This window comes from Amblyraja radiata, chromosome 8, assembly GCF_010909765.2.
Source record: "Amblyraja radiata isolate CabotCenter1 chromosome 8, sAmbRad1.1.pri, whole genome shotgun sequence".
Classification (NCBI taxonomy): Eukaryota; Metazoa; Chordata; class Chondrichthyes; order Rajiformes; family Rajidae; genus Amblyraja; species Amblyraja radiata.
In genome coordinates, this window is record NC_045963.1 from 68,507,168 (window position 1) to 68,525,073 (window position 17,906).

Genomic DNA, 17,906 nt, shown 5'->3' on the forward strand with positions numbered 1-17,906 from the left:
TGGCAGAACACAGTGATCAAGCAGCATCTGTGCATGGCTCACCATCAGTCGGCGTTTCAGGTCGCCCGACCTTTCCTCATTCCGTTGCTGCAACAGGTGACTGAATACATCTCTCACTGTCCGAGGGAGAGCCCGGGCGCGAAACATTGACAGGTTTATGTTTGCACAGATGCTGTGTTACTGCAGTGTTCCTACTCTTGTTTCTGTCAGTAGCTGGTTGTCCCTGCAGGCAGTTTGCTGTCGGCGGCGGACGGGAGGGGACGCTGTAGCGGGAGTCCCGGCGCCGGGCGGGAGGGGGCGCTGCCGGGGAGAGTTCCGGCTCCGGGCGGGAGGGGGCGCTGTTGCGGGGAGAGTCCCAGCGCCGGGCGGGAGGGGGCGCTGTTGCGGGGCGAGTCCCAGCGCCGGCGGGAGGGGGCGCTATTGCGGTGAGAGTCCCGGCGCCGGGCGGGAGGGGGCGCTGTTGCGGGGCGAGTCCCAGCGCCGGGCGGGAGGGGGCGCTGTTGCGGGGAGAGTCCCGGCGCCGGGCGGGAGGGGGCGCTGTTGCGGGGCGAGTCCCAGCGGCGGGCGGGAGGGGGCGCTGTTGCGGGGAGAGTCCCGGCGCCGGGCGGGAGGGGGCGCTGTTGCGGGGAGAGTCCCAGCGCCGGGCGGGAGGGGGCGCTGTTGCGGGAAGAGTCCTGGCACTGGCGTTGCTGTGAAGATGGCGGCGCCCATGGAGCCGCTGACATTGGCGGGCGGAGTGGAGTTAGCGTGAAGCGCGGGGACACATTCCCCGGAGACCAGGGTTACGGGTAGTTATCCCGGGAAGAGAGGAAGGTGCGGGTATCTACCCGGGGAGGGAAGAAGGGTGCGGGAATTTACCTGGGGAGAGGAAGGTATCGGTATTTACCCTGAAAGTGAAGGAAGGTGGGAGCGGGGATTTACCCGGGAGTGAGGGTGGGAGCGGGGATTTACCCGGGAGTGAGGGTGGGAGCGGGGATTTATTCCCAGAGCAGCCCGGCAGATTGCGAGGATGAAGCTGAAGGAGGTAGCGCGCTGGAACTTGCGTGTCTCCCTGGTCTACGCAGTCGGCATCTGGACCATGCTCGGCGCCTACGCCTACTTACAGTTCAAGAAAAAGCGAGAGAAGGCAATGGTCGAGAGCAGCACTGAGATCTCTACAGGTAAATGTAACAGGTCTGGAATACTTGCCCTCCTGTCACTTGCCCTCCTGTCACTTGCCCTGCTGCCACTGCAGAATAAACACCCTTCAACATTACGCCTTCAGATATTGAGTAAACCCACCAGTCCTCTTGGTAAAAGGTACCATGGTACAATAGCCAGAAAGGGGTACATTTAACTAATGCAGTATGCTAGCTGGTGCCAAGTAACTCCTATGTCCACATTTTAACTGTACCCTTTTGCTTCCCCAAGTGTAAAGCATATTTACCTAAAAGCAACTTGCCATCAACCATCCTTGTCTATTCTAAATCTACATAGTTAAAACATTGCCAAATGTGATACAGAGTGAATATAGAGAACATGCAACCTTTGATCAATGTCACTCCATTAAGATAAAAACTGTTTATTTAAGAACCTTTAAAAAATAAATAGAGCAATATTTCACACACAGAGTGGTGAATATCTGGAATTTTTCACATACAGAGTGGTGAATATCTGGAATTCTCTGCCACAGAAGGTAGTTGAGGCCAGTTCATTGGCTATATTTAAGAGGGAGTTAGATGTGGCCCTTGTGGCTAAATGTATCAGGGGGTATGGAGAGAAGGCAGGTACAGGATACTGAGTTGGATGATCAGCCATGATCATATTGAAGGGCGGTGCAGGCTCGAAGGGCCGAATAATAATAATAATAATACATTTTATTTTCGGGTGCCTTTCAAAGTCTCAAGGACACCTTACAGAAATTAACAGAAGAGAAAAAAACATATAGTCGGAGTAAAATAAATAATAAGGACATCACCAATACACAAATTAAAGACAGAAATCGCTCCAAAGACAGAAAATCAAAAAACACAATGTGAAGAGAGAGCAGCGGCAGCTAAAGCGCGCTAGCGTCCACTCTCCCTTCCGACAGCCATCTTGGACACAGACTAACATGTTAACTTACACACAAAAAAAAAATCATCCCCCCACAGAGGCACAATGTCCAGTCCCCATCCCCAGTTCACCCAAAGTCAGGCCTATTGAGGCCACCACTATTGCCTCTACGGAGGCCCGATGTTCCTGGCCGTTCTGGCCGGGTGGTGTTGCCCCGGCGTCGGGAGAGTCCTCACAGCGGCTGGGCCACCTGGAACGGCCGCTTCCTAGCAGGGGACCGCGGCTTCCGAAGCCGACAAGGCCGCCGCGAATGGCCTACTCCCGCACCTATTTTCTATGTTTCTATTCCTTCATTGATATTTTGCACGTGATAAGTGCTGTCTATGTGGAGTTAGCGTGTTCTCTCTGTGAGCATCCTAAGATGTGCAAGTTGGCAGAAGGCTGTGGAGGCCAAGTCAATAGATATTTTTTAAGGCAGAGATATTATTATTATTATTATTAAAGCTTTATTTCAGACACAGGTCCATATAACACATCAAACAGTATAAGGAGATACAAAAATACATTAAAAATTGCATATTAGCCTATAAGATATACAAGCTATTGCACCAATGCTGTCTTAGCCTAGAAGTGAATCTATAGATAGATTCTTGTTTAGTACAGGTGTCAGGGGTTATGGGGAGAAGGCAGGAGAATGGGGTTAGGAGGGAGAGATGATCAGCCATGATTAGACTTGATGGGCTGAATGGCCTAATTCTGCTCCTATCACATGAATTAATTGGCCACTCTAAGTTGCCAAAATGCAGTTGAAGGAGTTGGGGAGGATGATGATAATGATTTTATTTTATTTAGTTTTAGGGACACAGTATGGAAATAGGCCCTTCGGCTCACCGAGTCTGCAGGGACCAGCGATCACCCGGTATACTAGCACTATCCGACATACTAGGGACAATTTTATAGAAGCTAATTAGCCTACAACATGCACACCTTTGGAATGTCACAGGGAGATTGCACAAACTCTGCACAGACAGAACCCATAGTCACGATCCAACCCGGATCCCTGGCGCTGTAAGGCAGCAACTCTACCGCTGCGCCACTGTTGCATCCCCAGTGTGGATAGAGTAAACTGGGATTAGAATGTGGTTAGTATAAATGGACGAGTGGTGGACTGAAATGCCTGTCTCCGTGCCATATGACACCACGAAGCCTATGAAAGTAAGATGGGTCATTCAAGACAGAAGAAGACATTTCTTCACCCAAAGGAGAGTGAACCTTTGGAATCCAGCACTCAGGAGGGTTATGGGGGCCGATTTGTTAAGTGTAATGAAGACATGGACTAAATGATCTTTTGGATATTAAGAGAATCAAGGGATACATGATTACTGTAAGGACGTGGTATTGAGATGTATGGTCAGCCATGTTCTTATTGAAGCATGCAGGGCTGAATTTCCTACTCCTACTTATGTTTCTTATGTTCTGTGACCTGGTGGTGGAAGGGGACGTGGGCGGCGAGAACAAAGGGGGACCTGCCAGGGTGGGGGATGCCTGTTGTCACGTGCGGCGGCAGGCAGTAGATAGGGTTGTTCGATTAACTTTTGTAACATTGTGTCACCGAAACATGACGACACTTGCCTACTGCCTACGTGAGGCCTGTTGTATGATTTTACTGGGTTGTATGCAAAACAAAGCATTTCACTCTACCTACATTTGACAATAAAGTATTAAATTGTTGAATTGGATGTCTTCATCCACCAAGACCATTGCATAAATTATTTTTTTTGACCAATGTTTTGGACCTTAACTTGTGTATTCAAATTCTATAGTTTAGGAACAATCCCAACAAACCAGTATTCTGGGCGAATAGTTTTGGCATCTCGTCTGCACCAAGTTAAACTGTTGATTGTTTTTGCTGTCTTCTCTTCCGAAGCAACTCTGCCACAGGAACATGAAACGAGTGATGAGCCACAAAAGAAAACAAAGAAACACTTCATGGAGGAACATGTTGTGGTCAAGGAAGGTTTCATCCCCTTTTCATCCAGAATCTACAACTATGCAAAGTCTTTCTATGACGGCTCATCTCATCATTCAACAGAGAAAAGCAATTCAGAAAAATGACTGGTTCCAGCAGCATTGCTGAAGGTTTATGCTCGGCCCTTGCTTGATGCACTAAGGACTTTTCAAAGCATGTGCCCTCAATATTGCCTCGCATTGTGCAAACTTCAACAGACTGCTTGATATCTCTTGTAGGCAAAACTCTGTATCAGTTACACTACAGTAACAGCCCCACCAGTTGGGGCAGCACAGTGGCGCAGCAGTAGAGTTGCTGACATAGCGGCAGAGACCCATGTTCGATCCTGACGACGGGTGCTGTCTGAGCAGAGTTTGTATGTTCTCCCCGTGACCATGTGGGTTTTCTCCAAATGTGCCGGTTTCCTCCCACTCTCCAAAGAAGAACACGTTTGTAGGTTAATTGTCTTCGGTAAAATTGTAAATTGTTCCTAGTGTGTCGGATAGTGCTTGTGTACAGGGATCATTTGGTTGGCACGGACTCTGTGGGCCATTTCAGTGCTGTACCTCTAAACTAAACTGAACTAAGTTAATCTTAGTAATACTGTACAGAGATTGCCTGTCTTCAGTGAATAGCGTCCATTGGATCGACACTGTGGTGACATCTTCTGGACTGCAACTTCAGAAGAAAGCGGGTATTTACAGATTGTCAGCGAGATTACACCGTGAACATCTAGCCGCCATATTGTCACACATAGACAATCAATCGACAGTGATCTACAATCAATGCAAGGCCATTTTCCTCCATTTGTTCCTTTCTCCAAAGACCTTGGTGATCTATCAGCGCTCTCCTCGGTTGCTTTGAAATTAGCCAGTTGGAGCGGCTGAGGCGATTGACCCTTTCTTTCTGTCAAGAAGGGTAATACCTTTTTAAAGCATGATTGAAATGCAGCCCAGATGAGAATACTTCACATAGAACATTACTGCCTCTGGGCACAATGTATCATTTTCATAACAATACAGAATCTTAACAGTACATATTCACAACGCACACTCATGCTTTTTGTTACAAAGGTCAATTGATGAAAAAAATTTAAATTAATCTACCACCATCACAATATTCATTTGGGATTTGAAAGAATGGTTTACACAATAAATGCGGCACGGTGGCGCAGCGGTAGAGTTGCTGACTTAAAGCGAATGCAGCGCTGGAGACCCGAGCTTGATCCTGACTACGGGTGCTGTCTGTACGGAGTTTGTACGTTCTCCCCGTGACCTGTGTGGGATTTCTCCGAGATCTTCAGTTAACTCCCACACTCCAAAGACGTACAGGTTTGTAGGTGCATTGGCTTGGTGAATGTAAAAATTGTCCCTAGTGGGTATAGGATAGTGTTAATGTGCGGGGATCGCTGGTCGGCGCGGACCCGGTGGGCCGAAAGAGCCTGTTTCCGCGCTGTATCTCTATACTAAACTAAAGTTACAATCTGCCGAGCACAATTGTTAAGTGCCTGTTGATTTGAACTCTGCATAAAATTCATTAAAATTGGATGTTGTCAAATTAACTGTTTTACTTTGGTTTAAAAATTAGAAATTGTTTCACATTGTACATGTATGTATAATTTTCTTTTGTGAAATGCCATTAAAGATCAAGTTCAGAATTTTATGCTTTTTATTTGAAGTTATGCAATTGTTCAGTTTCAGTTTTTCAGTTCAGTCCAGTTTAGTTTATTGCCACGTGCACCGAGGTTCAGTGAAAAACTTTTGCTATCCAGCCAGTGGAAAGACGATTACAATTGGACCATTTACAGTGTGTAGATACATGATAAGGGAATAAAGTTTAGTGCAAGGCAAAGCCAGCAAAGTCTAATCAAGGATAGTCCGAGGGTCACCAATGAGGTAGATATTAGTTCGGGACTGCTCTCTGGTTGTGGGAAGATTCAATTGCCTGATAACAGCTAATCACATAATTGGCTGTTCGTATCAATTGAAAGTGCTTCAATATCTAGATTTAATACTGGATACAGGCACCTGCCTGTAAATTGATCTTATATTGCTTTCAACTCTAGAGTTCTGCCACTTTAGTCTCACTTCATCTAAGTAATAAATATGTGAACATTTGCTACTGCCCTGGGCACATATCTTGTTCCATCCAATCATCATAAGTGATAGGAGCAGAATTAGGCCGTTCTGCTCCGTCATTCAATCATGGCTGATCTATCTCTCCCTCTTAACCCTATTCTCATGCCTTCTCCCTTGGGGTGGGAGATTGCAACCTTCACGTGGTCCACCCTGTTTCGACGAATGCAATCAACCTGGCGTGCACAAACAAGATCAAACAGAACAAGTTGTCTTACAACTTTAGGCTGTGCATGCCATATGCAAGAATAAGAAGATACCTTCTCCCCATAACCCCTGACACCTGTACTAATCAAGAATCCATCTATCTCTGCCTTAAAAATATCCATTGACTTGACCTCCACAGACTTCTGTGGCAATGAATTCCACAGATTCACCACCTCTGACTAAAGAAATTCCACCTCATCTCCTTCCTAAAGGAACGTCCTTTAATTCTGAGGTGATGACCTCTGATCCTAGACTCTCCCACTAGTGGAAACATCCTCTCCACATCCACTCTATCCAGGCCTTTCACCATTCGGTAAGTTTCAATGAGGCCCTCCCCCAGATGCTAAACTCCAGTGAGCAGAGGCCCAGTGCCATCAAACGCTCATCATATATTGACCCACTCATTCCTGTGATCATTGTTGCAAACCTCCCCTGGATCCTCTCCAGAGCCTTAAATCCCCGTTTTTGTATTCTAGTCCTCTTGAAATAAACGCTAGCATTGCGTTTGCCTTTCTTAATGCTGATTCGACTTGCAAAAAAAATAAATTCTTAAGGGGTTGGACAGGCTAGATGCAGGAAGATTGTTCCCGATGTTGGGGAAGTCCAGAACAAGGGGTCACAGTTTAAGGATAAGGGGGAAGTCTTTTAGGACTGAGATGAGAAAAACATTTTTCACACAGAGAGTGGTGAATCTGTGGAATTCTCTGCCACAGAAGGTAGTCGAGGCCAGTTCATTGGCTATATTTAAGAGGGAGTTAGATGTGGCCCTTGGGGCTAAAGGGATCAGGGGGTATGGAGAGAAGGCAGGTACGGGATACTGAGTTGGATGATCAGCCAGATCATATTGAATGGCGGTGCAGGCTCGAAGGGCCGAATGGCCTACTCCTGCACCTATTTCTATGTTTCAAATACATGTTTTGGGAATCCTGCACCAGCACTCCCAAATCCCTTGGCACCTTCGATTTCTGGCTTAAACAAAACTCAGGCCACCCCCTGCCAATGGTTCAATGGTAATTTATTGTCACGTGTACTTGTGACAATAAATACAGTGAAAACTGTGAACGTCTTTATTTTGTTTATTATTCAGTAAAATTCTACTGTACAGCACACAAGCACAACCATAAACGCATACAAAATTGCAATTATTCAAGTGTACCAACAGAAGACTTCACCGAGGCAGTACACAGAGAGTCACCATGTTTCCAGCACCAGTTTACTCCCTTCAAGTTTCAGGTTCTTCAAACAGAGTCTTATCTTGACCCGAAAGGCAACGGCATTGGGCCGCAGTTGCAGTGTTCGACCTGCCGATGCTCTTAATGTCCTCCGTAGTCCCTCCACCGCTGTGGGCCGGCCCGCTCCAATCCACGGCTCTTTGTGTAGCATTTGTGTCATCAGATATAGACTGAGTCACTGTCCACTCCCGTATAATAGTGTAAGAACGAACTGCAGCTGCTGGTTTACACCGAAGTTAGACACAAAAAGCTGGAGCAACTCAGCGGGTCAGGCAGCATCTCTGGAGAAAAGGACCAGGTGACGATTCGGTTCGAGAGCCTTCAGATTGAGAGTTAGTGGAGAGGGATCATTGAATTCTCCAATTTTAGGTAACCTCTAACTAGCACCCCCCTGTCCTCTTTCTACACCACACCCCTCTTTCTACCCCACCTGCCTCCCCCTTTCTGCCACCCCTTCCCTCCCCTGTGCCCAACCTGGACTCCCACCTATTTCTGCCTCCCCCCCGCCCCCCCCCCCCCCCCCCCCCCCCCTTTCCTCTGTTACTTTCCTCCCTCTGGTTTCACAATGTGTTACATTTCAAACCTGTCACACATCTTCTACTCTTATCTCTGGCTTATGTCCCAACCATCTGCTGAACAAACTCCTCCCCCCTATGTCCACCTACAATGCCCTGCCCTGTCTCTCCCTCCAACTTTTTTCTCCCTGCACCCCCCAACAATCAGTCTGAAGAAGGGCCATTCCAGAGATGCTTCCTGACACGCTGAGTTACTCCAGCAGATGGATACAAAAAAACTGGAAGAACTCAGCGGGTCAGGCAGTATGGACAATAGGTGCAGGAGTAGGCCATTCGGCCCTTCGAGCCAGCACCGCCACTCAATATGATCATGGCTGATCATCCACAATCAGTACCCCGTTCCTGCTTTCTCCCCATATCCCCTGACTCCGCTATTTTTAAGAGCCCTGTCTAGCTCTCTCATGAAAGTATCTCTAGAGAAAAGGAATAGGTGACGTTTCGGGTCAGGACCCTTCTTCAGACTTGCAACACTCTGCAACAATCCCGACATTATCTTCAAACCCACCGACAAGGGAAAGGAAAGAAATTCTGGATTCCTCCTGAGTTATTCCAGAACCCTGCGCGCTTACACACAATGAAAGTATTGGTTTGTGCAGGAAGGAACTACAGATGCTGGTTTAAACCGAAGATTCAGACACAAAAAGATGGAGTAACTCAGCGGGACAGGCAACATCTCTGGAGAGAAGGAATAGGTGACGTTTCGGGTCGAGACCCTTCTTCAGACTGAGGGCGAGGGGAAAGGGAAACGAGAGTTTTAGACGGTGATATAGAACAAATGAATATACAAAAATGTAACGATAATAAAGGGAACACAGCATTGTTAGCGTGTAGGAAGGATCTGCAGATGCTGGTTTACACAGAAGAGAGACGCAAAATGCTGGGGCAACTCAGCGGGACAGGCAGCATCTCTGGAGAGAAGGAATAATTTTGTGCCTATTTACAGCATTTTTTGCTGTGGTTTGCTGGCACTACAAACAATGACACCCATGTATCTCAAGAAAAAATATATATACACTGATTGTATTGCATTTTCTCTCCATATTTGTTGATGGATAAAGTCTATGCACAAAGAGAATGGAAGAGCTTTGTAAATGCAAACACAGAGGCTGGGGGGGGGGGGGGGCTCTTTCTTTTTGTGTGTGTGTGTGTGTGAAGACAGACTCCATGTGCATCACAACTCCAGTCCAGCAGGGGAACTCCAGTCCAGCAGGGGAAACATTGCGTCGATGTTTCTCCACCCCTCCCTCCATCCCACCATCTCTGTCTGGTTGGAGACTGCGACTGTAGGCAGCCAGGAAGCTCCCGGGGACAACACACACACATACATACACACGTCCACTCGGCTGCTGCACCATGAAGGCCATTATCCAGAGGGTTGCAAAGGCCAGTGTTACAGGTGAGTCTGAGCCCCCTGGGCTGCTGCTGCTGCTGCTGCTACTGCTGCTGCTGCCCGCTTTAGCCTCGCTGTCTGGCCTACGCTTTGCAGCTGAACCGAGGAGGGTGGGTTGTGGCTTCTCACCAGCCTTGGTCCTTACCAGCTGCATGTAGCAGGTGTGCCAGCTCTCTCCTTGCAACCTCCAGCCCAAAGCCCATTAATTCCCAGCACGGGGGGGAGGGAGGAGCAGAGAAACAAACAAAAAAAATCAACAGCAGGCGATGACAGCACTAGAGGCGTGACATTTAGAAACAGAAAATAGGTGCAGGAGTAAGTAGGCCATTCGGCCCTTCGAGCCAGCACCGCCATTCAATGTGATCATGGCCTGATCATCCTAAATCAGTACCCCATTCCTGCTTTCCCCCACATCCCTTGAACATTCGCAGTACTGTAATGGGTAAGGTTGCATGCCTGCAATCTCGCTGTTCAGCTGGGGGACAGACTGGTGGTTGTTCACAGACAGGAGGGGAGTTAGCACTATTCCAAATCCATGCCACAGGGGGGCTGTGCAGACGTGTTGCCCCTGAACCCACCACCACTTCATCTTGGTGTGACCTACCCGTCAAGACAGTCTGTGGTGCAAGTGGGACAACACTGCCCTGCTGTTTGTTATGGTGCTCCGAGTAGAAACTGTGTGAACGTTGTTCGCAGAGGTAGGCACGAAAATGCTAGAGTCACTCAGAGGCTTCAGGCAGCACCTCTGGAGAAAAGGAGTAGGTGACCTTTTCGGGTCGAAGTCTTACCTCTAGTTTCCTCTTACCTCTTACCTCCCCTGACTCTCTGAGGTAACTAACTACCAGCCCTATCTCCCCTTTCGACACCGTAACTCCCTTTCTCCCCTCCCCTCCCCTTCCACCCCCTTTCTCCACTCCCTTTCTCCACTCCCCTTCCCTGTGCCAGAACTGGACTCCCACCTACTTAGAAACATAGAAATTAGGTGCAGGAGTAGGCCATTCGGCCCTTCGAGCCTGCACCGCCATTCAATATGATCATGGCTGATCATCCAACTCAGTATCCCGTACCTGCCTTCTCTCCATACCCTCTGATCCCCTTAGCCACAAGGGCCACATCTAACTCCCTCTTAAATATAGCCAATGAACTGGCCTCGACTACCCTCTGTGGCAGAGAGTTCCAGAGATTCACCACTCTCTGTGTGAAAAAAGTTCTTCTCATCTCGGTTTTAAAGGATTTCCCCCTTATCCTTAAGCTGTGACCCCTTGTCCTGGACTTCCCCAACATCGGGAGCAATCTTCCTGCATCTAGCCTGTCCAACCCCTTAAGAATTTTATAAGTTTCTATAAGATCCCCTCTCAATCTCCTAAATTCTAGAGAGTATAAACCAAGTCTATCCAGTCTTTCTTCATAAGACAGTCCTGACATCCCAGGAATCAGTCTGGTGAACCTTCTCTGCACTCCCTCTAGGGCAATAATGTCCTTCCTCAGATTTGGAGACCAAAACTGTACGCAATACTCCAGGTGTGGTCTCACCAAGACCCTGTACAACTGCAGTAGAACCTCCCTGCTCCTATACTCAAATCATTTTGCTATGAAAGCTAACATACCATTCGCTTTCTTCACTGCCTGCTGCACCTGCATGCAAACTGAACACCTTGCCTACTTTCAATGACTGGTGTACCATGACACCCAGGTCTCGCTGCATCTCCCCTTTTCCTAGTCGGCCACCATTTAGATAATAGTCTGCTTTCCTGTTTTTGCCACCAAAATGGATAACCTCACATTTATCCACATTATACTGCATCTGCCAAACATTTGCCCACTCACCCAGCCTATCCAAGTCACCTTGCAGTCTCCTAGCATCCTCCTCACAGCTAACACTGCCCCCCAGCTTAGTGTCATCTGCAAACTTGGAGATATTGCCTTCAATTCCCTCATCCAGATCATTAATATATATTGTAAATAGCTGGGGTCCCAGCACTGAGCCTTGCGGTACCCCACTAGTCACTGCCTGCCATTGTGAAAAGGACCCGTTTACTCCTACTCTTTGCTTCCTGTTTGCCAGCCAGTTCTCTATCCACATCAATACTGAACCCCCAATGCCGTGTGCTTTAAGTTTGTATACTAATCTCTTATGTGGGACCTTGTCGAAAGCCTTCTGGAAGTCCAGATACACCACATCCACTGGTTCTCCCCTATCCACGCTACTAGTTACATCCTCGAAAAATTCTATAAGATTCGTCAGACATGATTTACCTTTTGTAAATCCATGCTGACTTTGTCCAATGATTTCACCACTTTCCAAATGTGCTGCTATCCCATCTTTAATAACTGACTCTAGTAGTTTCCCCACTACCGATGTTAGACTAACTGGTCTGTAATTCCCCGTTTTCTCTCTCCCTCCCTTCTTAAAAAGTGGGGTTACGTTTGCTACCCGCCAATCCTCAGGAACTACTCCAGAATCTAAAGAGTTTTGAAAGATTTTTACTAATGCATCCACTATTTCTGGAGCTACTTCCTTAAGTACTCTGGGATGCAGCCTATCTGGCCCTGGGGATTTATCGGCCTTTAATCCATTCAATTTACCCAACACCACTTCCCGGCTAACCTGGATTTCACTCAATTCCTCCAACTCCTTTGACCCGCGGTCCCCTGCTATTTCCGGCAGATTATTTATGTCTTCCTTAGTGAAGACGGAACCAAAGTAGTTATTCAATTGGTCCGCCATATCCTTGTTCCCCATGATCAACTCACCTGTTTCTGACTGCAAGGGACCTACATTTGTTTTAACTAATCTCTTTCTTTTCACATATCTATAAAAACTTTTGCAGTCAGTTTTTATGTTCCCTGCCAGTTTTCTTTCATAATCTATTTTTCCTTTCCTAATTAAGCCCTTTGTCCTCCTCTGCTGGTCTCTGAATTTCTCCCAGTCCTCCGGTATGCTGCTTTTTCTGGCTAATTTGTATGCATCATCCTTCGCTTTGATACTATCCCTGATTTCCCTTGTTATCCACGGATGCACTACCTTCCCTGATTTATTCTTTTGCCAAACTGGGATGAACAATTTTTGTAGTTCATCCATGCAGCCTTTAAATGTCTTCCATTGCATATCCACCGTCAACCCTTTTAGAATTAATTGCAGTCAATCTTGGCCAATTCACGTCTCATACCCTCAAAGTTACCTTTCTTTAAGTTCAGAACCATTGTTTCTGAATTAACAATGTCACTCTCCATCCTAATGAAGAACTCAACCATATTATGGTCACTCTTGCCCAAGGGGGCACGTACAACAAGACTGCTAACTAACCCTTCCTCATTACTCAATACCCAGTCTAAAATAGCCTGCTCTCTCGTTGGTTCCTCTACATGTTGATTTAGATAACTATCCCGCATACATTCCAAGAAATTCTCTTCCTCAGCACCCCTGCCAATTTGATTCACCCAATCTATATGTAGATTGAAGTCACCCATTATAACGGTTTTGCCTTTGTCGCACGCATTTCTAATTTCCTGTTTGATACCATCTCCAACTTCACTACTACTGTTAGGTGGCCTGTACACAACACCCACCAGCGTTTTCTGCCCCTTAGTGTTTCGCAGCTCTACCCATACCGATTCCACATCCTCCAAACTAATGTCCTTCCTTTCCATTGCGTTAATCTCCTCTCTAATCAGCAACGCTACCCCACCTCCTTTTCCTTTCTCTCTATCCCTCCTAAATATTGAATATCCCTGGATGTTCAGCTCCCAGCCTTGGTCACCCTGGAGCCATGTCTCCGTGATCCCAACTATATCATAGTCATTAATAGCTATCTGCACATTCAACTCATCCACCTTATTACGAATGCTCCTTGCATTGAGACACAACGCCTTCAGGCTTGTTTTTACAACACTCTTACCCCTTATACAATTATGTTGAAAAGTGGCCCTTTTTGATTTTTGCCCTGGTTTTGTCTGCCTGCCACTTTTACTTTTCACCTTGCTACCTATTGCTTCTACCCTCATTTTACACCCCTCTGTCTCTACGCTCACACATTTAAGAAACCCTTTCCCTTTAACTCCATCCTCCACTATCCCATTCGACACCCCACCCGCCTTATTCAGTTTAAAACCACCCGTGTAGCAGTGGCAAACCTGCCTGCCAGAATGCTGGTCCCACACCTGTTAAGATGCAATCCGTCCCTTTTGTGCAGTTCTCCCTTACCCCAAAACAGATCCCAGTGATCTAAGAATCTAAATCCCTGCCCCGTGCACCAGTTCCTCAGCCACACGTCAATGCTCCAGCATTTTGTGTCTACCTTCGGTGCGAACCAGCACCTGCAGTTCTTTACTACATATTGTTTATAGATGTATTGGCGATGGGTCGTATCGGTCACCTGCACATCCCTGCTATTCCCACTTCCGCATCCAACACTAGGGGCAATTTACAGAAGCCAATTAACCAACAATCCCGCACCTCTTTGGGATATGGGAGGAATCCGGAGGAAACCCACGCGGTCACAGTGAGAGCGTGCGAACTCTGTACAGACAGCACCCATGGTGTGGATTGAACCCGGGTCTCCGATGCTGTGCCGCTGTCTCTATGCCTTCTATCTATGTCCTTGTCCAAATGTCTTAAATGCTGTTATTGTACCCACCTTAACCACTTTCTCTGGCAGCTCGTTCCATCTGTGTAAGGAGGTTTCTCCCTCAGGTTTCTTTTAAATCTTTCCCGTCTCATCTTAAAGCTTCTAGTTCTAGTTCACTTACCTTGGGTAAAGGATTGTGTGCATTCACCTTTTCTAAGCCCCTCGTATTTCTACACAATTCTATAAGGGCTCCCCTCAGTCCCCTCTGCTGCTAAAGTCCCAGCCTTCCCAACTTCTCCCCACATCTCAGGCCTAGGAGTCCTGTCAAAATCCCTGCAAATCTTGTTTGCACTCTTTCTAGCTTAATGACACTTTCCCTACAGTAGGGGAACTATACACGAGTACAAAACTGTACTTCAGGTGCAGCCTCATCAACGTCTCTGTACAACTGCAACATCACGCCCCAACTCCTGTACTCAGTGTCCTATCTGATGAAGGCCGTCATGCCAAGCGCCGCCTTCAACACGAAGATAGACACAAAATGCTGGAGTAACTCTGCGAGACAGGCAGCATCTCCGGAGAGAAGGAACGGTTGATGTTTCGGGCCGAGACCCTTCTTCAATACCCCATCTACTTACAATGCTGCTTTTGGGGAACTATATTCTTGTACTCCAAAGTCCCTCTGAGTGACAACACCCACCAGGGGCCCTACAGTTCACTGTCCTATCGTTTAGTTTAGATATACGGCGTGGAAACAGGCCCTTTGACCCACCGAGTCCGCGCCGACCAGCGATCCCCGCACACTAGCTCTATCCGGCACACTAGAGACAATTTGCAATCTCTTACCAAAGCCAATTAACCCACAGAACTGTACGTCTTTGGAATGTGGGTGGAAACCGCAGCACCCGGGGAAAACCCACGCGGTCACGGGGAGAATGTACAAACTCTGTGCAGACAGCACCCGTAGTCGGGGTCAAACCTGGGTCTTTGTTGCTGTAAGGCAGCAACTCTACCGGTGTGCCACCCTTAACCGTTATTTTGGTTTGCCCCCCCCAAAATGCAACTCCTCGCACTTGTCAGAATTGAATGCACTTTCCAATTCCTCAGCTCACTTACCCAGTTGATCGAGATCCCGCTGTAATTGTTGATAACCTTCTTCGCCATTTACTTTATCACTATTTTAGTTCTATCTGCAAACGTACGAACCATGCCTTGTACATTCTTCTCTTAAACCATTTTTATAGATTGAGCGGCACGATGGTGCTGTGGTAAAGTTGCTGCTTTACAGCGCCGGTGTCTCAGGTTCGATCCTGACTACGGGTGCTTGTCTCTATGGAGTTTGTACATTTTCCTTGTGACCACGTGGGTTTTCTCCGGGTGCTCCGGTTTCCTCCAACATTCGAAAGACGTACTGATTTGTGAGCTAATTGACTTGGTGTAAATGTAAATTGTCCCTAGTGTGTGTAGGATAGTGTTAGTGTATGGGGATCAATGGTCGGCACAGACCCGTTGAGCCAAAGGGCCTGTTTCCACGCTGTATCTCTAAAACCAAAACTCTAAATGATGAACACCAATGGGCTCAGCACCAAGCCCTGTGGCACACCACAGGTCACAGGCCTCTAATCTGACTAAGACGTCTTAAGGGCTTGTCCCACCTGGGCGACATTTTCGGCGACAGCCTGAAAATACGTTGTCGGGGCGTGACGCGGGGTGACACATGTAGTGACGCACGGTGTCTCCCTGCCAACCCTGGATTTTGGAATGTTCAAAATCTTCAGGCGACATCTGGGTGTCTTATCATGTTGTGCGCCCTGTTACACGCTGACGTATGCTGTCTTGCGGGTGACGCCCGGTGATGCTGATGTTAAATAAACAATTTATTTAAAAAGATCTCGGAGAAAACCCACGCAGTCACGGGTTTAAACATACAAACTTCGTATTGACAGCATCCATAGTCGGGATCGAACCCGGGTCTCTGGGGCTGCAAGCGCTGTAGGCAGCAACTCTACCACTGCGCCATCGTGCCACCCTTATAAATAAATAGTTGTGATGTAAACTGTGGGCATATGAGGAGGAACTCTTTCACCCAGAGGGTGGTTGCAATCTGAAACTCTTTGCCTGAGGCACTGAGGGAGACAGATATTTTCACAACACATAAGAAGCATTTGGATGAGCAACTTGTAAAACCAAGGCCAAGTGCCGACACTGATCATATGGTCAGTGGGATTAATGTCGATGAGGCACCGATGGTCGGCATAAACATAGTGGGCCGAAGGGCCTGTTTCTGTGCTGGATGTCTCTGTGACTTTACCTCTTTGTAATAACCCCCACGAATATCAGATATTTTTTTAATTGAGAGAATAGAAGCATTATGTTCTATTTGTTAATGGTGTTGATATGTTATTGTCATGTGTACTGGGATATCGTGAACAACTTTGTCTGTATGCGATCCAGCCAAATCAAATCATAAGGCATGACAAAGAGAAAAATACCAGATTGCAGAACTTAGGGCTGCAGCGTTAAAAGTGATGCGGTAATAGAGGAAGTGCAGGTAAAGAAAAGTGCAGGGGGTGCTATGAGGTAGGTTGGGAGATAATGCCGCGTCAAGCAAGGGCAGATAGGGCTTCAGTTTGAAAGGCAACCTCTTCATCGGAGCAGTGATCCCTCAATGCTGAACTGGAGCCTCAGTAGAGCCAGGGCAGTGAGGAGGTGCCTGGTGGACTCACTGTGGTGGATGTTAAATTTGTGTTTATTGTGTGTTTTTGTTATTTTTATTATATGTATGACTACAAGGCAACGAAATTTTGTTCAGGCCGAAAGGTCTGAATGACAATAAAGGATATTTTGACTTGACTTGACTTTGAGCTGCCAGAGGAGGTAGTTGAGGCAGGGACTATCCCAACGTTTAGGAAACGGTTAGACAGGTACATGGATAGGACAGGTTAGGAGGGATATGGGCCAAACGTGGGCAAGTGGGACTAGTGTAGCTGGGGCTCGTTGGCCAGTGGGGGCAAGTTGGGCCGAAGGGCCTGTTTCCACGCTCGGAGACAACTGAGCTGGTACCTAACCTAGACGTAATCCAACCCAGTAGATCTGTTGGCTGGAAACAGAAAAATAGAAATTAGGTGCAGGAGTAGGCCATTCGGCCCTTCGAGCCTGCACCACCATTCAATATGAATGAATGGAGAAATGATTGAAAAGCCCAACCCCTGCAATTGAAACAAATGGTCATCGTACAGGAGGATTATCGTGAACAAGATTCCACCCTCGAAAATATTTAGATCAGCTCTTGCTTCGGATAAACTGACTAATTTAATGTGCGTTTATAGATGGATCTGAAAGTGTTAAATATGTTTTGATCCTTCTGGTTCTCCGTTCTTGGTCATCCAAAATATTACAAATGGAATTCTGGTTAGTTGACACCAGTCAAATTAAAGAGACCAGCCACTGATCCTATTTCATATGGTTTAGTTTAGTTCAGAGATTACAGCATGGAAATAGGCCTGTCGGCCCACCAAGTCCGCGTCGACCAGTAATCACCCATACACTAGTTCTATCCTACACACTAGGGGCAATTTTCAGAGGCCAGTTACCCTACAAACCTACATGTCTTTGGAATGTGGGTGGAAACTGAAGCACCTGGAGAAAACCCACGTGGTCACAGGTAGAGTGTACAAACCCAGTACAGAAATGGCCGTCGTCAGGATTGAACCCGGGTCTCTGGCGCTGTAAGGCAGTAACTCTATCGCTGCACCAC

General features: G+C 47.2%; 2 protein-coding genes across 4 annotated transcripts in view; both read left to right on the forward strand.

The window, feature by feature from the left end:
• The first annotated feature begins 678 nt into the window (after positions 1 to 678).
• Positions 679 to 5,133, forward strand: smim26 (small integral membrane protein 26). Of its 2 annotated transcripts, XM_033026181.1 has the most exons (3): positions 679 to 788; positions 993 to 1,160; positions 3,962 to 5,133. In XM_033026181.1, the coding sequence occupies exons 2-3, from the start codon at positions 1,010 to 1,012 to the stop codon at positions 4,147 to 4,149; spliced, it is 339 nt and encodes a 112-aa protein (XP_032882072.1). In that variant the 5' UTR covers positions 679 to 788; positions 993 to 1,009; the 3' UTR covers positions 4,150 to 5,133. The 2 variants fall into 2 exon arrangements, with proteins under 2 accessions (XP_032882072.1, XP_032882071.1); XM_033026180.1 differs by having other exon boundaries at positions 679 to 1,160.
• A 4,295-nt stretch (positions 5,134 to 9,428) lies between these two features.
• dtd1 (D-aminoacyl-tRNA deacylase 1) overlaps positions 9,429 to 17,906 on the forward strand; it is a 107,716-nt gene continuing 99,238 nt past the window's right edge. For both annotated transcript variants that reach the window (XM_033026183.1, XM_033026182.1), the window contains exon 1: positions 9,429 to 9,587. In XM_033026183.1, coding sequence (XP_032882074.1) covers positions 9,545 to 9,587 — 43 coding nt within the window. In that variant the 5' untranslated portion in view covers positions 9,429 to 9,544. The remainder of the gene's footprint in view (positions 9,588 to 17,906) is intronic.

Excerpts from the sequence above, each read along its gene's own strand:
- smim26 (XM_033026180.1), top strand. The coding sequence starts at position 1,010 with ATGAAGCTGAAGGAGGTAGCGCGCTGGAACTTGCGTGTCTCCCTGGTC. Across the intron at positions 1,161-3,961 it reads CAGCACTGAGATCTCTACAG|CAACTCTGCCACAGGAACAT; the intron begins GTAAATGTAACA and ends TCTCTTCCGAAG.